At 45.7% G+C, this 23994-nt stretch overlaps 2 protein-coding genes across 2 annotated transcripts in view; one reads left to right on the top strand and one right to left on the bottom strand.

Moving 5' to 3' along the window:
- LOC140103726 (interleukin-27 receptor subunit alpha-like) overlaps positions 1-6911 on the bottom strand; it is a 56555-nt gene extending 49644 nt beyond the window's left edge. Inside the window, exon 1 of the mRNA XM_072126940.1 lies at positions 6853-6911. The gene's annotated coding sequence lies outside the window, so the exon portion shown is untranslated. The remainder of the gene's footprint in view (positions 1-6852) is intronic.
- A 3790-nt stretch (positions 6912-10701) lies between these two features.
- Positions 10702-23724, top strand: C10H1orf141 (chromosome 10 C1orf141 homolog). Its single transcript, XM_072127944.1, has 9 exons — positions 10702-11620; positions 13247-13334; positions 15995-16119; positions 16900-16991; positions 17441-17511; positions 17621-17744; positions 18694-18796; positions 20143-20254; positions 22000-23724. The coding sequence occupies exons 2-9, from the start codon at positions 13260-13262 to the stop codon at positions 23026-23028; spliced, it is 1731 nt and encodes a 576-aa protein (XP_071984045.1). The 5' UTR covers positions 10702-11620; positions 13247-13259; the 3' UTR covers positions 23029-23724.
- The last annotated feature ends 270 nt before the right edge of the window (positions 23725-23994 follow it).

The raw sequence follows: 23994 nt of genomic DNA, 5'->3' as shown, positions 1-23994 counted from the left end.
TCTATGTAATCTACTGTTATTTCTGTGAAAAGACTTCATTGTAGATTTGATATGAAAAGAGTCAAAGGTTCATGAAGATAAGAAGATTATAGTAACAAATTGTCAATTCAATGTAACTTCTGTTCATTGAAACTTTTGACAAGAGGAAATGAGATCATTATCATTTCCACACACGTCAGATTATTATACACAGTAGTATAGTCCCCCATATTCTCCAAATAGAGGATCACAAGGAACAATATAGAGACCCCCAATCTATTAATATAGAGCCCCCCATCTATTAATATAAAGCCCCCACCCCCATCTATTAATATAGAGACCCCCATCTATTAATATAGAGACCCCCATCTATTAATATAGAGACCCCATCTATTAATATAGAGCCCCCCATCTATTAATATAAAGCCCCCACCCCCATCTATTAATATAGAGACCCCCATCTATTAATATAGAGATCCCATCTATTAATATAGAGATCCCATCTATGAATATAAAGCCCCCCATCTATTAATATAGAGACCCCCATCTATTAATATAGACCCCCCCCATCTATTAATATAGAGACCCCCATCTATTAATATAGAGGCCCCCCATCTATTAATATAAAGCCCCCACCCCCATCTATTAATATAGAGACCCCCATCTATTAATATAGAGATCCCATCTATTAATATAGAGATCCCATCTATGAATATAAAGCCCCCCATCTATTAATATAGAGACCCCCATCTATTAATATAGACCCCCCCCATCTATTAATATAGAGACCCCCATCTATTAATATAGAGGCCCCCCATCTATTAATATAGAGCCCCCCATCTATTAATATAGAGCCCCCATCTATGAATATAGAGCCCCCATCTATGAATATAGAGCCCCCATCTATTAATATAGAGCCCCCATCTATGAATATAGAGACCTCCATCTATTAATATAGAGCCCCCCCATCTATTAATATAGAGCCCCCATCTATGAATATAGAGACCCCCATCTATTAATATAGAGACCCCCATCTATTAATATAGAGACCCCATCTATTAATATAGAGCCCCCCATCTATTAATATAGAGACCCCATCTATTAATATAGAGACCCCCATCTATTAATATAGACCCCCCATCTATTAATATAGACCCCCATCTATTAATATAGAGCCCCCCATCTATTAATATAGAGCCCCCCATCTATTAATATAGAGCCCCCCATCTATTAATATAGAGCTCCCCATCTATTAATATAAAGCCCCCCATCTATCAATATAGAGACCCCCATCTATCAATATAGACCCCCCCATCTATTAATATAGAGCCCCCAATCTATTAATATAGAGCCCCCCATCTATTAATATAGAGCCCCCAATCTAATAATATAGAGACCCCCATCTATTAATATAGAGTCCCCCCATCTATTAATATAGAGCTCCCCATCTATTAATATAGAGCCCCCAATCTATTAATATAGAGCCCCCCATCTATTAATATAGAGCCCCCAATCTAATAATATAGAGCCCCCCATCTATTAATATAGAGACCACCATCTATTAATATAGAGTCCCCCCATCTATTAATATAGAGTCCCCCCATCTATGAATATAGAGACCCCCATCTATTAATATAGAGCCCCCCATCTATTAATATAGAGCCCCCAATCTATTAATATAGAGCCCCCCATCTATTAATATAGAGCCCCCAATCTAATAATATAGAGCCCCCCATCTATTAATATAGAGACCACCATCTATTAATATAGAGTCCCCCCATCTATTAATATAGAGTCCCCCCATCTATGAATATAGAGACCCCCATCTATTAATATAGAGCCCCCCATCTATTAATATAGAGCCCCCAATCTAATAATATAGAGCCCCCAATCTAATAATATAGAGACCCCCATCTATTAATATAGAGTCCCCCCATCTATTAATATAGAGCCCCCATCTATGAATATAGAGACCCCCATCTATTAATATAGAGACCCCACCTATTAATATAGAGACCACCATCTATTAATATAGAGACCCCATCTATTAATATAGAGACCCCATCTATTAATATAGAGCCCCCAATCTATTAATATAAAGCCCCCCATCTATCAATATAGAGACCCCCATCTATTAATATAGAGCCCCCCATCTATTAATATAAAGCCCCCCATCTATCAATATAGAGACCCCCATCTATCAATATAGACCCTCCCATCTATTAATATAGAGCCCCCAATCTATTAATATAGAGCCCCCCATCTATTAATATAGAGCCCCCCATCTATTAATATAGAGCCCCCCATCTATTAATATAGAGCCCCCCATCTATTAATATAGAGCCCCCCATCTATTAATATAGAGCCCCCCATCTATTAATATAGAGCCCCCAATCTAATAATATAGAGACCCCCATCTATTAATATAGAGCACCCTGTGCCCCCCCCAACAAAGGGGGTTCAGAAATGAAGGCATGTGCCCCCTTTATCTACCTACCACCTGTCTCTCTGCCTCTTTTACTTCTCGTCCTCCATCATCCGTCCACATGTGATTCCTGTAATGTGGAGGGCGACTGGTGACTTGTTATTCCAGATCTTATGTTTCCCAGTATATATTAAGTATAATTGTCTTCCCCACATCTATCATTGAGCAGCAAAGCAAGGGGATATAGGAGGCGACCACAGACCCCCCCCCCCCATATGTTACCCTCCTCCCCCCTGCAAACCAGGGAGATACAGGAGGCGACCACAGACCCCCCTCCCCCCTGCAAACCGGAATTCACAATATGATATTTCTTGTTGTCCCTATAGACAGGAAACTGCTGTATCCCTGGGATCACTGAACCAAGTCTCCTCTCCCCATATTATACAACAGAGACAATTTAAGCAATTTCCTTACAATTCCTGGAATGAACATTCAGGCTGCGTTCACACTCGGCGTTTACATTCTATTTTAAAATGCAATACAACGGCTGAGGAGAGGAGCTTCCCCTATTATTGTCAAAATTTGTGTTTACAAAATGCAATGTTAATGTAATGGGGCTCATTTACTAAGGGTCCGTGGGACCGCGGTTCTGTCAGGTTTCGCGAATATTTCCGATGTGCGCCGAATTGCCCCGGGGTTTTGGCGCACACGATCGGATTGTCAGCATGCATGCGGCAGAAATCGGAGGGGGGGGGGACAACCCGACGGATTTGGATGAACCGCAGAATATTAAAAAAGAATTGTGTCGCAAGACATGCACTTACATGCACCAGGAAGACGCAGGTAAACTCCGACGGACCTCGGCGCAGAAGCGACGGATGCAGAAACCCGACCGCACGGGCTTAGTGAATCGCGGCAGACCTGACTCCTCATTGGACAAGGCACAGCGTGATCGCGACTGGACCGGGTAAGTAAATCTGCCCCAATGTGTTAATGATGCAGTAACGAACTCAAACGTTAACATGATGTTAACACATGTGTTTTGTAAAAGCAAATGTTAACAGCAATGTAATTAGGCAAATCTCCCGTCCTACAGCTGTTGTATTGTGTTAAAAAACACAATGTAAACGCCAAGTGTGAACGCAGCCACAACATAAGGCTGCCCTACCAATAATTATATTTATTATTATATTATTTATTATTATTATATTATCATAAATCTTTATTTATTTTGCGCCATCATATTCCATGGCGCTTTACAAATCAATTGTAATCCCACCCTTATTGGGGACCAGTCTTACCCCCGGCATCTATGGTCTCAGTCTCCCCCGTCCATTGTCAGTCCCCAAATGTTGCACTGACCCTGCAGAGAACCAGAGGATCCCCCATGGCCCAGACGTCCATCATAAGGCAACCCAATGGGGGCTACGAGGGTTTACCTTCCTGGGGACCCTCTCACTTTACTGTGTAAACTATTGCAACAATGTTCTTGTATATTGTGCAAAGGAAATAAAAAGTAAGAAACTGCAAATAATCCGACATTTCTGATGCACAATCGTGTCCGACGCCTCGGCTGTGACGGATGTTACAGATAACATTTGCTACATTTGTTGATGTGGTTTGTGCATCAAATTTCCAAGTAACTGCAATGATATCAGTGCACACCCATAAAAATCCCAAGCTGACAACTAGAGCGGAACTGCAGAAGTGGCAAAGCCCTATATTCACACAGATACACAGAAGTTATAAGGAGTCTAAGCTGATAATTATGAAGGGTCATGAGATCCACAAATCCCCACAGCTGCCCCCCTACATTACTGGCCCGAGCTGTAACCTGTCCCTTCAGAAAACAGATATGAGCAATGTATTAGGAGGGAAGGTGTGGCAGGTTGTTAATCATAACTCGCTGCTCTCTGCACTGAGATTTATGATACACTAGATCGAGTCATTTCCCCTTCTCTGCTCCAGAGATCATTTACCTTAAAGGAGTAAATGACCCGGACATTGGGATTATACACTACTCTAAAAATAAAGGGAAGACAGAATATTTTGTTCTGTGCAAAGTTGAATGTGCTGAGAACAAAATCACAAATATATCATCAATGGAAATCAAATTTTTTAACTAACGGAGGCCTGGACTGGATTTTTTAACTAACGGAGGCTCAGTGTTGTGTGTGGCCTCCGAGTGCCTGTATGACCTCCCTACAACACCTCAACATGCTTGTGATGAGGCTCAGTATTATCTGTGGCCTCCACGTGCCTGTATGACCTCCTAACAATGCCCAAGCGTGCTCCCGATGTGGCTTAGTATTGTGTGTGGCCTCCATGTGCCTGTATGACCTCCCTACAACGCCTGGGCATGCTCCTGATCCTCAATACTGAACCTCATCAGGAGCATGCCGAGGCATTGTAAGGAGGTCATACAGGCACGTGGAGGCCACACACATTACTGACCGCATCAGGAGCATGCCGAGGCATTGTAAGGAGGTCATAGAGGCACGTGGAGGCCACACACAATACTGGCCTCAACAGGAGCATGCCCAGGCATTGTAAGGAGGTCATACTGGCACATGGAGGCCACACACAATACTGGCCTCATCAGGAGCATGCCGAGGCATTGTAAGGAGGTCATACAGGCACATGGAGGACACACACAATACTGAGCCATTTTGTCTTGTTTTACGGACATTACATCGATGTTGGATCAGCCTGTAGTGTGTTTAATTCCGTGGGTGACTCCAAATCCAGACCTCCATTGGTTAATAAATAAAATTTTTGGTGATTTTGTTGTCAGCACAGTCAACTTTTTACAGAACAAAGTATTCAATGAGAATATTTCATTCATCTAAGAAGTGTTATTTGAGTGTTTCCTTTATTTTTTTGAGCTGTTGTAGTTTTATATATCTCAGTTACTTTTGCTTTGAGGCACCAAATAGATAAAAAGTGTAATGTCTTCTCTATTCTGTATTGTAACTATATTACACATTATGTATGAGCTACATCAATGTTAATTGCCAGCCTTCTGCTCCTTAGCTCGTGGTGTTTTGAACGTGTTTTTGGCCCGCTTTTAAGCAGTTTGTCAAAAAACGACCGATTTGACCAATTATCTAAATTCAAACTGGTCAAAAATGCATGTGTTTTTTTGACGGACTACTTAAAAACGGGCCAAAAACGCGTTCAAAACACCACGTGTGACATCACCCTGAGGGCATGTTCACACATTCCGCTAGCGCCTGGTTCATAACGCGACGCTAGCGCACAGGTGGCGGAGTTTGGGGCGATCGCATATGCGTTCGGCCCGAGCCCCGCCCACTGTGCGCTAGCATCGCGTTATAAAGGCGACTATAGCGGAGCGTGTGAACGCGCCCTCAGTCTTACCCAGGGGGCTGCAGGGCTGTACCATAGAAGTGTGTGGAGTGGTGGTTAACCACGTGCAGCTGCGCTCTATTACTATTTTGCAGGCTTTTGGTTCCCCATTTAGCGCACATTCACACGTTGCGTTTGTAAATGCATTACAGCTGAGAAGAGGCGATTTGCCAGATTAGATTGCTGTCAACATTGCGTTTACAAAACTCATGCGTTAACGCAGTGTTGACAGCAATATAATCAGGCAAATCTCCTCTTCTCGGCTGTTGTATTGCGCTACAAAACGCACGCGGTACTGGCACGTGTGACCGCAGCATCAGGATCAAATTCACCTGCTCAAGTCATGTCTTTCACCTGTTAAATTAACAAAACTGGTCACACGGTGCGTTTTTAAATGCTATGAAAACGTGTGCGTTTTTGGATGTTTACCCTGCGTTTGGCTGGTTTGAATCCGTTGTTCTTCATTTGTGGAAGTTTAGGCTGTTTTAAAGCAGTCCGTTGAAAAACGCATCTGTTTTTGACAGGTTTTACCAATTATCTTAATTAAAACTGGTCAAAAACTGATGCGTTTTTCAACGGACTACTTAAAAACGCACGAAAACCGGGTTCAAAACGCGCCGTGTGACCGCACCCTAAAACTTCAAAACTAATAATGGTGCAGCTTTAGCTCCAAGGCGTGGACGCAGCCGCACATCCCGGTCACCTGCAATAATTCCCATGCCGGAGATTTTACGACTCAACCCTCTTAATTCTGTCTAAAGCCGACTGCTGCAGATTTTCCATTTGTAGAAATCATTATTTGATTTTCCTGCTTTTCATCTTTCCAAAAACCACTAATAACCGGGCGTATTTGTGTATTTGCGGTGCAGATTTTTTGTCTGTCTTTATAAACCCCGGGTGAATAATCTGCCATAAATTCATCTCATACAGACAAATCCTTGTACCAAGAGGAGTCAGAGCCCAGAAGAGGTGTAAGGGTCCCCCATTGCAGAGTGCAGGTCCATATTAGGGGTTCCTGGACTCTCTGTACATACAACATCCTATATATAACCATATAAAGCATAAGTGTCCGTCAGACCTACCTCGCCCTGTAAGTGTGCGTCCATGTGCCGGCTCTGATACAGCTGAAGTGAAAGCCCCGTTATCTGCTCATCTCTGGCACCCGCCTACCTACCTCTTATATTGTGAATGTAGGACAATGATGCAGATGTGGCGGTAACCTGAATACTCAGAGCGTAACCTTTACAGACACAGTGCACCACCCGACCGCAACGTGGCCCGTCCTGGAAGGAGAACTGGGTCGTGTGTACATGTCAGAAGTCATGAATGTTACCAGTCCCCAGACACGGATGTCTGTTACATTGTAGATGGATCCCCGAGATTACACCCCACTATGTACTATTACCCCAGGTACCCCCATTACACCGCACTCCTAAAGACACCATGTACCCCCATTGCTTTACACCCCACTATATACTATTACCCCATGTACCCCATTACACCCCACTCCTAAAGACTCCATGTACCCCCATTGCTTAACACCCCACTATATACTATTACCCCATGTACCCCATTGCATTACACCCCACTATATACTATTACCCCAGGTACCCCCATTACACCCCACTCCTAAAGTCCCCATGTACCCTCATTGCTTTACACCCCACTATGTACTATTACCCCAGGTACCCCCATTGCTTTACACCCCACTATATACTATTACCCTATGTACCCCCATTGCTTTATACCCTACTCCTAAAGACCCCATGTACCCCCATTGCTTTACACCCCACTATATACTATTACCCTATGTATCCCCATTGCTTTATACCCCACTCCTAAGGACCCCATGTACCCCCATTGCTTTACACCCCACTCATAAAGTCTCCATGTACCCCCCATTGCTTTACACCCCACTCCTAAAGTCTCCATGTACCCCATTGCTTTACACCCCACTATATACTATTACCCTATGTATCCCCATTGCTTTACACCCCACTCATAAAGTCTCCATGTACCCCCCATTGCTTTATACCCCACTCCTAAAGTCTCCATGTACCCCCATTGCTTTACACCCCACTCCTACAGACCCCATGTACCCCCATTGCTTTATACCCCACTCCTAAGGACCCCATGTACCCCCATTGCTTTATACCCCACTCCTAAGGACCCCATGTACCCCCATTGCTTTATACCCCACTCCTAAGTACCCCATGTACCCCCATTGCTTTATACCCCACTCCTAAGGACCCCATGTACCCCCATTGCTTTATACCCCACTCCTAAGGACCCCATGTACCCCCATTGCTTTATACCCCACTCCTAAGGACCCCATGTACCCCCATTGCTTTATACCCCACTCCTAAGGACCCCATGTACCCCCATTGCTTTATACCCCACTCCTAAAGTCTCCATGTACCCCCATTGCTTTACACCCCACTCCTAAAGTCTCCATGTACCCTCATTGCTTTACACCCCACTATATACTATTACCCTATGTATCCCCATTGCTTTATACCCCACTCCTAAAGTCTCTATGTACCCCCATTGCTTTACACCCCACTATATACTATTACCCTATGTACCCCCATTGCTTTACACCCCACTATATACTATTACCCTATGTACCCCCATTGCTTTACACCCCACTCCTAAAGTCTCCATGTACCCCCATTGCTTTACACCCCACTCCTAAAGACACCATGTACCCCCATTGCTTTACACCCCACTCATAAAGTCTCCATGTGCCCCCCATTGCTTTACACCCCACTCCTAAAGACCCCATGTACCCCCATTGCTTATGTCTATGACTCCTCTGCCATACTAGAAACCTCTGCCCCCCCCCCCCCACTGCTAAAGACTTATCATTTGTATCCTTATCTATTTATTGTATGATCCCCAAATGCCAAAAATAAGATTAAAAATATTTTAAATATTAAAAAATATATTTTCCTGATCCTGAGGACACCCCAGACACAGGTCCCCAAGTGCCCAATGGCAAATACAGCACTGGTCCCTGGAGAGATGAGTAATAGTAGCAGCAGGACTGTGATATATGGAGTTGTATTCCAGGATTGTAGCATAACCAACTGCACTGGGGGTTTGTCCTCACACTGCTGTGCTCTGTTCTCTCTGCAGCCAGTGTTCGGTATTCTTTCTGGAGAGATGTTATAAGACCTTTGTGTACATCGTTAGTTACGGTGATATATGGATTTATATTCCAGGATTTTATCTTCTCTAAGTGCACTGGGGGTTGTCCTCACACTTCTGTTCTCTTAGCTCTCGGCTTTGAAGTGCTTCACAGATGCCAATTTTCTCTGATTACAAACTATAGTAGGTTTCTGGTTGAATACTACAGCAATCACCATGAACATAGAGCAGGGGCTGAAGTGCACTTGGAGGAGCTGGAATATAAATCTTTATATTACAGTCCTGCTGCTACTAACAACATACATAAAGGTCTGATTACACATCTCTCCAGGGACAATACTGAACACTGGCTGCAGAGAGCACAGAGCACAGCAGTGTGAGGTCTGATTACACATCTCTCCAGGGACAATACTGAACACTGGCTGCAGAGAGCACAGAGCACAGCAGTGTGAGGTCTGATCACACATCTCTCCAGGGACAATACATAACACTGGCTGCAGAAAGCACAGAGCACAGCAGTGTGAGGTCTGATTACACATCTCTCCAGGGACAATACATAACACTGGCTGCAGAGAGCACAGAGCACAGCAGTGTGAGGTCTAATTACACATCTCTCCAGGGATAATACATAACACTGGCTGCAGAGAGCACAGAGCACAGCAGTGTGAGGTCTGATCACACATCTCTCCAGGGACAATACATAACACTGGCTGCAGAAAGCACAGAGCACAGCAGTGTGAGGTCTGATTACACATCTCTCCAGGGACAATACATAACACTGGCTGCAGAGAGCACAGAGCACAGCAGTGTGAGGTCTAATTACACATCTCTCCAGGGATAATACATAACACTGGCTGCAGAGAGCACAGAGCACAGCAGTGTGAGGTCTGATCACACATCTCTCCAGGGACAATACATAACACTGGCTGCAGAAAGCACAGAGCACAGCAGTGTGAGGTCTGATTACACATCTCTCCAGGGACAATACATAACACTGGCTGCAGAGAGCACAGAGCACAGCAGTGTGAGGTCTGATCACACATCTCTCCAGGGACAATACATAACACTGGCTGCAGAAAGCACAGAGCACAGCAGTGTGAGGTCTGATTACACATCTCTCCAGGGACAATACATAACACTGGCTGCAGAGAGCACAGAGCACAGCAGTGTGAGGTCTAATTACACATCTCTCCAGGGATAATACATAACACTGGCTGCAGAGAGCACAGAGCACAGCAGTGTGAGGTCTGATCACACATCTCTCCAGGGACAATACATAACACTGGCTGCAGAAAGCACAGAGCACAGCAGTGTGAGGTCTGATTACACATCTCTCCAGGGACAATACATAACACTGGCTGCAGAGAGCACAGAGCACAGCAGTGTGAGGTCTGATTACACATCTCTCCAGGGACAATACATAACACTGGCTGCAGAGAGCACAGAGCACAGCAGTGTGAGGTCTGATTACACATCTCTCGAGGGACAATACATAACACTGGCTGCAGAGAGTACAGAGCACAGCAGTGTGATGACACGCCCCCAGTGCACTTGGAGGAGCTACAATCCTGGGAAATAAATCCTTATATCACAGTCTTGCTGCTACTAACAACATACATAAAGGTCTGATTACACATCTCTCCAGGGACAATACTGAACACTGGCTGCAGAGAGCACAGAGCACAGCAGTGTGAGGTCTGATTACACATCTCTCCATGGACAATACTGAACACTGGCTGCAGGAAGCACAGAGCACAGCAGTGTGAGGTCTGATTATACATCTCTCCAGGGACTATACATAACACTGGCTGCAGAGAGCACAGAGCACAGCAGTGTGAGGTCTGATTACACATCTCTCCAGGGACAATACATCACACTGGCTGCAGAGAGCACAGAGCACAGCAGTGTGAGGTCTGATTACACATCTCTCCAGGGACAATACATAACACTGGCTGCAGAGAGCACAGAGCACAACAGTGTGAGGACTGATTATACATCTCTCCAGGGACAATACATAACACTGGCTGCAGAGAGCACAGAGCACAGCAGTGTGAGGTCTGATCACACATCTCTCCAGGGAGGCTGCAGAGAGCACAGCAGTGTGATGACACGGCCCCAGTGCACTTGGAGGAGCTACAATCCTGGGAAATAAATCCTTATATCACAGTCCTGCTGCTACTAACAGCATACACAAAGGTCTGATTACACATCTCTCCAGGGACAATACATAACACTGACTGCTGTCTTTATGGTCAAAACTGTTTATGAAACCCCTTTAAGTGAAGGAAGTTTTTGAGAAATCCTATCATAAGAATATGAATGTTAAAAGAACAATGTAGAAATCTGGAGACACTTTTACTACTCGGGAAGTTCAGCCTTTTGTAATATTTCAGAGTAAAGTAAAGACTAAATTGACATAAATCCCACTTTTTATAATAGACACTGAGTGTATAATTCTGCCCCAGTGCACTTTGCTTTGCTGGGATTTGCAGTTCACCCTGTAATAGGTAAAGTCTGCAGACTTGTGTCCCATCTGCTGCTCAGTGCAGAGCTCCCCCTAGTGGGCACAAGGTGCAGTACAGATGGTGTCCATAGGAACCAGAAGGACGCACAAGCTGCTGCTACACTGTAACAAAGCCCCAGAGCTGAGAAGAGCTCACCAGGGCATGAAGGCCAAGTGCAGCACCGCAGGCACACAGGGTAATGATAGCTTTATGCAATGATATGTGAGGAGAGCATGCTGGGAGTTATAGTTCTGCTAATGATGGGTTTCAGCGCATTAACCCTTACTGATCCTAGTGCTATAAGCAGCTTCTTGTCATGGGAACCATCGTCCTGCAATAAACATTCCCCAGCAGGTCAGGGGGCAGAGCCCAGAATTATTCGGATTCCTTGTGCTCATACACAATTCTCCTGCAGTCTCCCCATGGGGTGAAGATGTCTAAAGATCATTTCCGTCTATTTCTTAATTCTATTTCTAGGAAAGTTGGGTGATCGTCAGTGTGTCGTTCATTAGAAGTTGTCACTCAGCTTTCCCAGTGCTCTGAGTGCAGATGCGGTTTAGCATGAAGTGATGATATAAAGCTATCAGTGATGTAAGGATGGGAAACCTGAATAATCTGCCGTGCAGGAATCTGGGAAAGTTGTGTCAGTGACAAGATGCACATAGAAACAGATTTAGGTTGGATTATACAATGACTCCGGATATGAAATGATGGATCTCAGAGTTTGAGAATTATTTCCTATAGAAACTCTCAAGCTGAGGGCTTGATGATGACTCCTTAAAGGGGTCCTCCAACTCAAAGTCATTGGGGCTCATTTACTAAGGGCTAAACGGCCACACTTTCATCGGGTTTCCTGAATTTTTCCGTTTTGCGCCAAATTCCGATCGGATTTTGGTGCAATCGTGCAGGCTTTCACGCAACAGAAATCTGGGGGGGGGGGGGGAGGAAGATCCAGCACAGAGAACGCACCTCTGGATCGCGAATGGACCGGGTAAGTAAATCTGCCCCAATGTGTTATACAATGCGGCTCATGTAGCATACGTCTAGCTCAGTCTGTAGGTTTTTTGGGACTTTTCTTGACTTTTCAGATGTATCTTAATTGTTTTTCCTTATTGATACATGTGGCATTTGGGTGAATTAGGTGAATTTGAGACTTTTTTTTACTAAGGGTAGGAACACCGCATTTTCGTTGAGTTTCCTGATTTGCGCTGAATTGCACCCGGTTTTTGGTGCAATCGGATTGTGGCGCATTGGCGCCGGCTTCCGTGCGACACAAATCAGGGACGTGGCCGTCGGACAACCTGACTTATTCAGACAATTAAATTTAGAAACCAAATTGTGTCGCAAGATCAGCACTTACATGCACCAGGAAGACGAAGGTGAACTCCGGCGGACCTGAGGGGGGAAGCGACACATGCAGGAAATCGGGGGCACGATTAGTGAATCGTGGAAGACCTGAATCCTCATCGGGCATTCCAGATCGGGGGCGTCAACGGGACGGGTAAGTAAATGTGGCCCACTTTCTCTGGGGAAGCCCTGGGAGATGTAGACACCATATATGGACAGATGGTGATGTCTCTCTAATGACATGGCCCCTGTGCTGCCTTCCTGCCCAATGTTTGTAGAAGTCATTTAGTATCGCAAATTCTGGCTTTGAAAGTTTACTGGGCGGGACACAGAACCGGGATCTGGAGGGAATATCCGGGACAATCTCCCAGCTGCCCGTGACGGGGGGACAGAGGTGAATAACCGGATGGTTGGGAGCTGTGCCATATACAATGTGAATCTATTCAAGTGATTCCATGAGATTTTTCTGTTTTAGGGTTAATGCTGCGATGGCTCAGAGGATTCTGCTCGGATTTGATGCTCTGGATAAATATTCCAAGGAAATCTTGGCCAAACATGCAAAAGTACGTAATGAGTATTTAAAGTATTGTGCCCCCTACATGTGATGTGTTGTATTACACAACAACCATTCTGGATCACATAGAGAGTTTGCAAGCCACAAAAATTCCATATTCCCTATTTGGGATTTTTTGGGAGCGGAGCGCCCCTTTATCCTATATTCAATTGTCCAGAAGACAATGTAGGATCTTACAAGGGCGGAAGACTGAGTACAAGGAGCCAGCTTATGATTTTAACCCTTGTAAGTGAGTTTTATAGGCCATTTGATCATCTGGAAGGTTGTGTATACCTGTATCTGTATATAATGGGGGTCATTTACTAAGGGGCCGATTCGCGTTTTCAAAACGTGTTACCCGAATATTTCCGATTTGCGGCGATTTCCCCTGAATTGCCCCGGGATTTTGGCGCACGCGTTCGGATTTTGCCGCATCGGCGATGGCATGCACGCGACGGAAATCGGGGGGCGTGGCCGAATGAAAACCGGACGGATTCGGAAAAACCGCCGCATTTAAAAAAAAAAATCTGTCGCAGAGCTTGCACTTACCTTCACTAGGAATAGGCCGGTGAACTCCAGCGCGTTCCGATGCTTTTCAGCGCAGCAGCGCCACCTGGTGGACAGTGGAGGAACTACCTTAATAAATCCCGGCCAGACCCGAATCCAGCGCAGAGAACGCGCCGCTGGATCGCGAATGGGCCGGGTAAGTAAATCTGCCCCATTATCTTCTTGATCCCTTCCGGTTCCTTTCTGATCACTTTGGTCAGAGTTTCCCTGTATTGTACATAAAGTTCTTCACAATTCACCTCCTGATCTGGTTTCCACGTGTTGAAGTAGGGCGCAGATTGTGTACAGCGGAGATCCAGCGCCGGTGACCCCTTTTCTGTGAGCTGAACTGTAAACCACAAGTCACATTCACAGACACGATGACTGATTTGTGTTGTTGTGATGTTGTAATACGGTATTATGCAATGGGCCGTGTGCGGGAAGGTGTCGCTCGTCTGCCAATACATAGACCATTGCAGTGTATATCAGGCAAATTCTCAGCAATTTGTTCAAATATTGAACAACCGCTGCTTGTAATCCAAGGTATTCAGTCATTGTGGAACCAATCATCCGGGTTTCACTGATTTCCTATGGGAAAACTTGCTTTGAAATACGAGCAATTTGGATTACAAGCATGTCCCCAGAACAAATTGGGGGACATTTACTTACCCAGCGGCTGGAGATCCCCGAAAGTGCATTGTCTGACTTTTCCTTTTGTGTTTTACTGTGACTTTGTATGTAACTATCTGTAACATTATGCACACCTCCCAACTTCTGTTATTGTGCCCCTTCACCACCTCCCCCTGTTATTCGTCCTCCAAGTAGCTCCCCCTGTTATTGTACCCCCAGCAGCCGCTCCCCCTGTTATTGTACACAGTAAAAAAAAAACAAAAACACCTGTACTCACCTTTCCCCCGTTCCCTGCAGCAGAACCTCTCCTCTCTCCTCTGGTTCTACATACAGCAGAACCAGAGGTACAGTGAGAGTGCAGGAAGCTGCCGTCTCTCTCCATTATCCCTGTAATCAGCTCTGACAGTGTCCGGAGGATAGCGGCAGAACTGATATCACCTACCTCCCACCTGGCTGGACAGTGGGACCGATCCCAAAAACCGGGACTGTCCTGCCTCATTCTGGGGAGGTGCTGGGACACTATGTATAAATAATCTCCTATAATACTACAATACAACTTTATTGATCCCTTGGGGGGAAATTATTTTGTCCATAGTGTTCCGGCAATTGTTACACAGTTAGACACAGGTCATACAATACAAATACATAAATTCTACAAGAGAAGCCTTATTACGGTGCTCCTCGTAGCTGTGCGCCCTCGTCCTGGTCTCCCGGCATCAGCGGCCTTCTGCGCAATTGCAGTTGCTCCGGCCCCAGAGCCGCGGCCGCGCAACTGACGAGCAGGACGAGCTCCTCGTAGCTGCGCGCCGAAGATTAAATGGTAGGCGGAGTAACGTGGCTACTCGGGTGTGGAGTAGCCGCGACTAGTAGCCTCATGTCCGGCTACTCCACGCCCCATTAGCCGCATAAAAAAATTTACATATGCCTCCAATAAAGTTTTCTAAAAGACACCCGGGACGTGAGGATTAGCCCAAAAAAGGGCTATCCTCAAGTCCCATTCATCCACCTACCCCCCTTCTACCTTTATAGGTAGAATCGGGGTGGTAGGTTCCCTTTAAATAATTACACTTAGAACAGTTGCCCTGGGTAAGACCACAACGTAGTATCATATTGTGTAGTGTCCAGTATCATAGCAAGTAAGGTAAGTGGCAGGGGCTGCCCAATCTGTCTCTCCACTTATTAAGGGGACCCACATTCTCATGATCATTGGGGGGGGGGGGGAGCCCAGTGGTCAGACCCCACAGGGTAATATTCCATCTTAAGATGCTAGAAATCAAACCAATGGGCTCAATCATCATGTGTGCCCCCCCTGTAGTAAGTATGAATAGGCATTGGTGGTGGTGGTGGGGGGGGGTATTGGTGGGATGTGATTCTGCCTTTACCTTCCTATGGAGTCTGTGTCTGGTATTTCAGCCCCATTCAAATAGAATCCGATTTTCCGTATTCGTTTTTCTGTTTTTCGCTGCTGATCACATTTTACTTGTTTTCCTCCAGAAGCGCAGCCTGAGCTTCCTGCAGAAGATGCCGTCCTTAATAATCCCCCTGCCCTTAGATTTTGATTCTGAATTTAATCCGGACCCTTATGAGAGAATCAACAGAGGGAAGACCCCATCACCCAGGTGAGACATCCAGAGCTATAGATGATAATATGTGATATCTCTGGTGGTCTTATCGGTGTTGTCTGTGACAGTCTAAGGTAGTATTGAGTCAGTGGTAGAAGTCGGCCTATTGGGATTCAAAACACATATGACATATTGTAAGATGTGTGATTATATGAAATGATGTAATATTATATATAATGGGGGTCATTTACTAAGGGCCCGATTCACGTTTTCCCGACGTGTTACCTGAATATTTCTGATTTGCGCCGATTTTCCTTGAATTGCCCCGGGATTTTGGCGCACGCGATCGGATTGTGACGCATCGGCGCTGGCATGCACACGACGGAAATCGGGGGGCGTGGCCGAACGAAAACCCGACGGATTCAGAAAAACCACCGCATTTTTTTAAAAAATCTGTCGCGGAGCTTGCACTTACCTTCACTCAGCCCGGCTCTGTGAACTCCAGTGCGTTCCGATGCTTTTCAGCGCAGCAGCGCCACCTGGTGGACGTCGGAGGAACTACCTTAATAAATCCCAGCCGGACCCGAATCCAGCGCAGAGAACGCGCCGCTGGATCGCGAATGGACCGGGTAAGTAAATCTGCCCCATTATCTTTATAAGAGGCTGTGCTATGTATATAGAGCTCAATATTCTGTCATTGCCTCCGCTAGAGGGCGCTGATATAGCTTATACATAAATCTCTGTGTGTGGAGCTCCCCCTGGTGGTGGCAACAGCAAGCAGAAATATATTTAGCTTCTTTTGTGTGATATTTGTCTGAGCCACATTTTTACCCCCAGATATCCAATGAACACCGAGTCAGGAAAGAAGGTACATCTACGCCCCTTCACTGCATCCGGCCACTGCTTTTCTGAAGTTTGCGAGAAGGAAAGTGAGTACTTAAAGGAGACCTGTCACCAGAATCTTACCGGCTAACTAACAAAAGTTACTTATAAAGGGTTAAAAGTCCTCATTGTATCACTTAAAATTAGCTGCCAGTGAGGCACTGTACCTTAATATGAGATGTTTTCCTAATATGCAAATTAGCATACATGACTCTTTTATTCAGGATAGGTCTCTTGTTTTCTCCTGGGCTGCCAGCAGGCCACACCCCCTTAATTTGATTGACAGCTCTGTGTTTCTCTGATGGATGATGGAGCAGTGAGGGCAGTGATGCTGTACCATCTCTAGGCAATGAGCCTACATGGCACAAAACCTCCTGTGACTGATTATGGCGGCAGGAGGGCGTTATAGGAACTATAGAATTTCCAGACCACGGTTGTATTATATGTCTCATATTACGTATCAGAAGAATATCTTATCACTTGTGTCTTATGGCAGAGAGAGAACTGAAGAGACTTACAAAGCCGCGATGTGCGTCTGCAGACCGGAGGAGACCCTGGAGGAGCGAGGTGAGCGCCCTGGGCAGGGGGTATAGGGGCGGCCATTGCCGAGTGATCCCTCATTAATGATATTTTTGCTACATATGTATCTAAAAATGACAAGATTTTACACCGTTAGGTGCAGTCTATACCGGACCTGGATACTCTCTGTCACGTGGGGCACAGCGGTCCCATCCTCTCCAGCCTGGGGGCGCCATTCACTGGGTCTCCTAGGGACGTGCTAGAAGATTCTGGGACAACAGGTTGGTGACCAGGAAGCAGGGCTACAGCATATGCAGGTGCTATAGGAGAAATGTTTACTAGTATTAATGACATATTACAGGGTTATAGTTATACTGTAGGTAAATGCCCAGAAGACTCCAGCGGGTCTCAGGTGTGTACATAGTATGTGGACTATGAATGATGGTAATATATGGGCAGTGTATAGCACTATTGTGTGGATGGGGTCATATATTTTGGTATTATATCAGCATTGAATGATGGTAATATCTGGGCAGTGTACAGCACTATTATGTGGATACTGGGGCACATTTACTTACCCGGTCCAGTCGCGATCCAGTGGTGCGTTCTCCGACGAGGATTCGGGTCCGGCCAGGATTCACAAAGGTCCGTGCCCCCGATATCCAGCAGGTGTCGCTGCTGCGCCGAGGTCCGCCGGAGTTCACCTTCTTCGTCCTGGTGCATGTAAGTGCTGATCTTGCGACACAAATTCTCTTTTAAATTCTGCGTTTTTTCCGAATCCGTCAGGTTGTCCGACGGCCAAGCCTCCCCCCAATTTCTGTTGCGTGAAAGCCGGCGCCAATGCGATCGGGTGTGCCAAAATCCCAGGGCAATTCAGCGCAAATCGGAAATCGTAGGGAAACCCGACGAAAGTGAGCGATTCGGACCCTTAGTAAATGAGCCCCATTATTGTGTTGCACATTTTCCTCGTTGTATGGCGGTATTATGTGGATACTGGGGCTCATTTACCTCTTTGTTTGGCGGTATTATATGGGCAGCATAAGATACAATCACTGCATGACTTGGAACAGTAGAACTTCCCTTTCTTTATTCATTATCGAAAATGTATCTTTCACTGCGAGACCTTAACCAACAAAGATCTGACCCATCCCACAAATATAAAATGTGGACAAATTAGCCATTTCTTGACATTTTTACAACCCAGATTCTTGAATGTTTCACTTGTGATAGAGAGACCCGAGGTCTCCGCCTGTGGAGCTGATATGAGACCTTCACCGTTACCAGACACATTGGGATGTAGCAGATCAGAAAACATGACAGAACATCCCCCCAGGTAAGATAATGGTGATGAAGATGATAACATTTCACATTGTTACAAGCAGAGAATAAGATACAAATGTAACAATGGATTCTCCCAGCAGGGGGCAGAGTGTGCACCTTCTCTGATTGGTTTGTTGCTGTTGTGTTTTTATTGTTACTTGGTCCTTTATTCTACAATTGATATTGAAATCAGAACAAGCAAAACGACCTCATCCTCTCATTGTAGAACAAAACACTTGGCGTCAGACGATCAGTTTAGAAAACGCCTCAGACACAAATTCTCCTCAAAACTGTTATTTCTGTTTTTGTTTTAATTGCTCACATTTTCAATATGTTTGCTTGCTGTCAGTGAATAGAAACAATCTTCTTTCCATTCATAAGCTGACAACCTGTCCTGATATTGTGCAGCTGATTTATACAGGGTTTCAGTATTCTCTTGTAACAAACTGAGATGTGCAAGCTAAGGTTTCCATTCAATGGAAGCAAGCAGAGATATGTTCGTATTCAAAAACAAAGTAACTTACCGGGTGCAGAACTCACATGTTTCTATTTTTTGGACACCTCAGCTAAAGTTTTTTGAAACATATTGGGGCAGATTTACTTACCCGGTCCATTTGCGATCCAGCGACGCATTCTCTGCGGTGGATTCGGGTCCGGCCGGGATTCACTAAGGCAGTTCCTCCGCCGTCCACCAGGTGTCGCTGCTGCGCTTAAGACCATCGGACTGCACTGAAGTTCACCGTCCTATCGTGGGTGAAGGTAAGCGCGTGTCAAGCGACACTTTTTTTTTTTAAATGCGTCAGTTTTTCCGAATCCGTCGGGTTTTTTTACGCCCACGCCCCCCCCCCCCATTTCCGTTGCGTGCATGCCGGCGCCGATGCGCCACAATCCGATCGCATGCGCCAAAATCCAGGGGCAATTCAGGAAAAATCTGCGCAAATCGGAAATATTCGGGTAACACGTCGGGAAAACGCGAATCGGGCCCTTAGTAAATGACCCCCATTATTTTTTACTTTATTATAAAACTAAAATGGGTGCACGGTGGCTGAGTGGGGAGCACTTCTGCCTTGTACTGCTGCAGTCCTGGGGTCAAGTCCCACCCAGGTCAACATCTGCAAAGAGTTTGTATGTTTCCTCCGGTTTCCTCCCACACTCCAAAACATACTGGTAGGTAGTTTAGATTGTGAGTCCCATTGGGGACAAGGACCATTTTGTCATACTTTGTGCAGCGCTGCGGAATCTGTAGGCGCTAGATAAATAAAGAATTATTATTAAGCCCTTGACGTGGAAGCAGATGTGGAGAGTAACGCTGTATGAGACCATCGAGGGTCTAATATCTCTGCATTTTTCTGCTGACAGGGGAAATATCCAGAAAGCAGCCGCAGTCTCCTTGTGCCTAGAGGATGAGATGAAGAAATCTGATGTTAAGATTATAACAGTGAAACAGAAGAGGGTCAGTGCTCACGTGCAGGTAATACGGGGTCACTATCAGCCACCAACGTCACATCCTCAGAACTAGCCCCGAGTTCTCACAGGTTAATTCTGCGGGGCGGATAGGACTCACATAGGGGCACAAGTGCCAAACTTTTGTCTTGACTTTGTCTTTTATTTTTGGGAGTTTTCATGGGGCTTGTGCTCATTTGTGACCTTTTTCTGCGCCTAATTCTGTCTCCCTTCAAAGTTCGCCATTGTCTAGTGTTCTGCGGTGTTCCCTGAGTTGTCACCTGGATCCAGATCTGGAAGTTGTGACTTTTTGAGGATTTTAAAAACAAAAGTCGCAAATTCACTAAAAACCAAACGCCACATGTATAAATAAGGAAAAACCGCTAAGATACATTTGACCAGCAGAAAAGCCAAGAAAAGTTTCAAAAACAGACAAACAAAGGCAGAATAATGATACATGTGCCCCATAGGCTTACTTTATAAGTGGGCAAAGTAGCAGGACTCACAGGCTTTCTCTATTAGTGGGTGAAGTAGCAGGACTCACGGGCTTTCTCTATGAGTGGGCGGAGTAGCAGGACTCACAGGCTTTCTCTATGAGTGGGAGGAGTAGCAGGACTCACGGGTTTTCTCTATGAGTGGGAGGAGTAGCAGGACTCACGGGTTTTCTCTATTAGTGGGTGAAGTAGCAGGACTCACAGGCTTTCTCTATGAGTGGGCGGAGTAGCAGGACTCACAGGCTTTCTCTATGAGTGGGAGGAGTAGCAGGACTCACAGGCTTTCTCTATGAGTGGGAGGAGTAGCAGGACTCACGGGTTTTCTCTATGAGTGGGAGGAGTAGCAGGACTCACAGGCTTTCTCTATGAGTGGGAGGAGTAGCAGGACTCACAGGCTTTCTCTATGAGTGGGTGTAGGAAGCAGGACTCACAGGTTTTCTCTATGAGTGGGTGAAGTAGCAGGACTCACAGGCTTTCTCTATGAGTGGGAGGAGTAGCAGGACTCACAGGCTTTCTCTATGAGTGGGAGGAGTAGCAGGACTCATGGGTTTTCTCTATGAGTGGGTGGAGTAGCAGGACTTACAGGCTTTCTCTATGAGTGGGAGGAGTAGCAGGACTCACAGGCTTTCTCTATGAGTGGGAGGAGTAGCAGGACTCACGGGTTTTCTCTATGAGTGGGAGGAGTAGCAGGACTCACAGGCTTTCTCTATGATTGGGTGTAGGAAGCAGGACTCACAGGCTTTCTCTATGAGTGGGAGGAGTAGCAGGACGCACAGGCTTTCTCTATGAGTGGGAGGAGTAGCAGGACTCACAGGTTTTCTCTATGAGTGGGTGGAGTAGCAGGACTCACGGGTTTTCTCTATGAGTGGGAGGAGTAGCAGGACTCACAGGCTTTCTCTATGAGTGGGAGGAGTAGCAGGACTCACAGGCTTTCTCTATGAGTGGGAGGAGTAGCAGGACTCACAGGCTTTCTCTATGAGTGGGAGGAGTAGCAGGACTCACAGGCTTTCTCTATGAGTGGGAGGAGTAGCAGGACTCACGGGTTTTCTCTATGAGTGGGTGGAGTAGCAGGACTCATATATAAAAGTAAGTCATTGTAATGTATATAGCTCTGAGCTTAGTGCCTTCCCCTATGACTATTAGGGCAGATTTTATTGCCATAATTTTTCTTAGTATAATGAGATTTTTTGGCTCGTTTGGCCCACATTGTGCTCTACCGTGTCTATATATGTAAAAGCTTCAATCTAAATAATGAAAAAAATGTAACTTTTCTTTGCAGAATGTAAGTGAAACGCACCCCATCATTTACAACAGCCCCATTACCAGCCTCTCTGACTTCCAGAGGAACCTGATCACACGATCCAAATACTTCTCCAGCTCCCAGGGACCTGAGGGCCAATCCTTCTCTCCCCTCCAGCAAAACAAAATGACTTCCAGCGACTTTCTAAGACGTAGAAGACTGGGGTTACAGGATGCAACGAGGAAGAACAAAGCCTTTAGCGGGTCGTCATCTGATAACACCAAGGTCATCCTACGTTACCTATCAGCAGATGGCACAAAGCAAAGGGTGGAAATGGCCACGGACGGGAATGTGGCCACGAAGAAGCAAGTGGATAATCCTACAAACAGGAAGAATTTTGTACAAGACACCAAGATCATAAATATATCTCCTACTATGCAGAGGAAGGCTGAAGAATTTGGTGTTGGACCAGTAATAAATGGAATGAACCCAATGATGGCCATAGACCATGGTCCACATCCACATGGAAGGTCCCACCAGGGTACAAGGTTATTTTATCCAAACAGCACAAGAACATCCACTTCACCCACTCCCAGACCTAGTAGTGTGAAGGACGTACACAACTGGAGCTACATATCCATCTCCAAACCATTATCACCCCCTGAGGAGCCACCAGAACCTCTACAGATGACGGACCTGTGTCCTCCGGCCTCTCCTGACCTAGTGCAGGACAATGTTCTGCCGACATATGAGATGCCGCCGATGATATTTGCTGCTAAATCTGTGACATTAGAGACTAGACATGGAAAACCGGGATCTTCACCTGTTGAAACAACAATAGGAACATTTTTGGGAAGTGAAAGATCACAAAATGAAAGCAACAAAGAAGGTGGGGAGACTGTGGAGTCAGACAGTGAAAGCGATGAGAATCAAGCTCCTCCAGAAACTGAGCTGGAAGGGACCAGTTCCAAGGATGAATCCAATGAGCAAACCCAAAAATCCTTCTCCCTGCCCAGTACAAGCCCCGTGATCAATATCCCGACAGCAACTGCAGAGAGTGCAGAATAATCACATCTTATGGATATTATAGCACAATCAGCAGGTTCCAGCTAGGACCCAAATATCTATTGTACATTTCTTGATGAGTTGTGCGCAGTTTGTATGTAAAATCCCTTTACTTTGGCTTTAGTGTCGTCTAATCGATGCTGGAATATCCCATATTCTGGATTACTGAATGCTGAAACATAAATGATAACTGATTTTCCTAACATTGAGTAACTATTACGTTACGCTGCTGCTCCATTCATGTTGAACAGCGCAGCAGCGTTCTTGCTATTTAGCTCTCTACAGATGGGACCCCCAAACGTTAGATGCTGACCAGCACCTATCCAGTGTCAAAAGAAGTGCTATGTCAGCACTCTGCTGGTACTGTTATCGGGGGCACTGTTCCGACCTTATTATTGGAGCGCACTGTGTTGGCACTGTTATTTGGGGCACTTTGCAAGCCCTGTCATTGGGAGAACTCTGCCACCACTATTAATAGGGGCACTCTACCACCACTGTTATGGGGAACACTGCGCCAACACTGTTATTGGGAGGCATTCTGCCGACATTGTTATTGGGGGGCACTCTGCCGACATTGTTATTGGGGGGTACTCTGCCGACATTGTTTTTGGGGGGCACTCTGCCAGCACTGTCCAGGGGGCATTCTGCTGCCACTGTTATGAGGAACACTGCGCCAACACTGTTATTGGGGGGCACTCTGCCGAAATTGTTATTGGGGGGCACTCTGCCAGTGCTTTTATTGGGGGCACTCTGCCGGCTCTGTTATTGGGGGGCACTCTTCCCGCACTGTTACTGAGGGCACTCTGCCACCACTATTATTGGCGGCTGTGATGTGTGTGTCGGCTGTGCTTTTTGGTTCCCGTTTATGATTTTATATTGTTCTTTATAACCACTAAGATGCCAGTTTGTATAAAGACGTTGTAGATTTTTGTGTTTTACTGCTGCGATTGCTCTGTATCTGTTGGAGTA

Source organism: Engystomops pustulosus, chromosome 10, assembly GCF_040894005.1.
Source record: "Engystomops pustulosus chromosome 10, aEngPut4.maternal, whole genome shotgun sequence".
Lineage (NCBI taxonomy): Eukaryota > Metazoa > Chordata > Amphibia > Anura > Leptodactylidae > Engystomops > Engystomops pustulosus.
The sequence above is the reverse complement of the archived record's forward strand: the minus strand, read 5'-3'. Positions and strand labels throughout refer to the sequence as shown.

What these genes read in the sequence shown, in the direction of transcription:
- C10H1orf141 (XM_072127944.1), top strand. Translation starts at nt 13,260, where the DNA reads ATGGCTCAGAGGATTCTGCTCGGATTTGATGCTCTGGATAAATATTCC. An exon ending in TCTTGGCCAAACATGCAAAA is followed by an intron (nt 13,335 to 15,994) that starts GTACGTAATGAG and finishes GTTTTCCTCCAG; the next exon opens with AAGCGCAGCCTGAGCTTCCT. An exon ending in GGGTCAGTGCTCACGTGCAG is followed by an intron (nt 20,255 to 21,999) that starts GTAATACGGGGT and finishes TTTTCTTTGCAG; the next exon opens with AATGTAAGTGAAACGCACCC.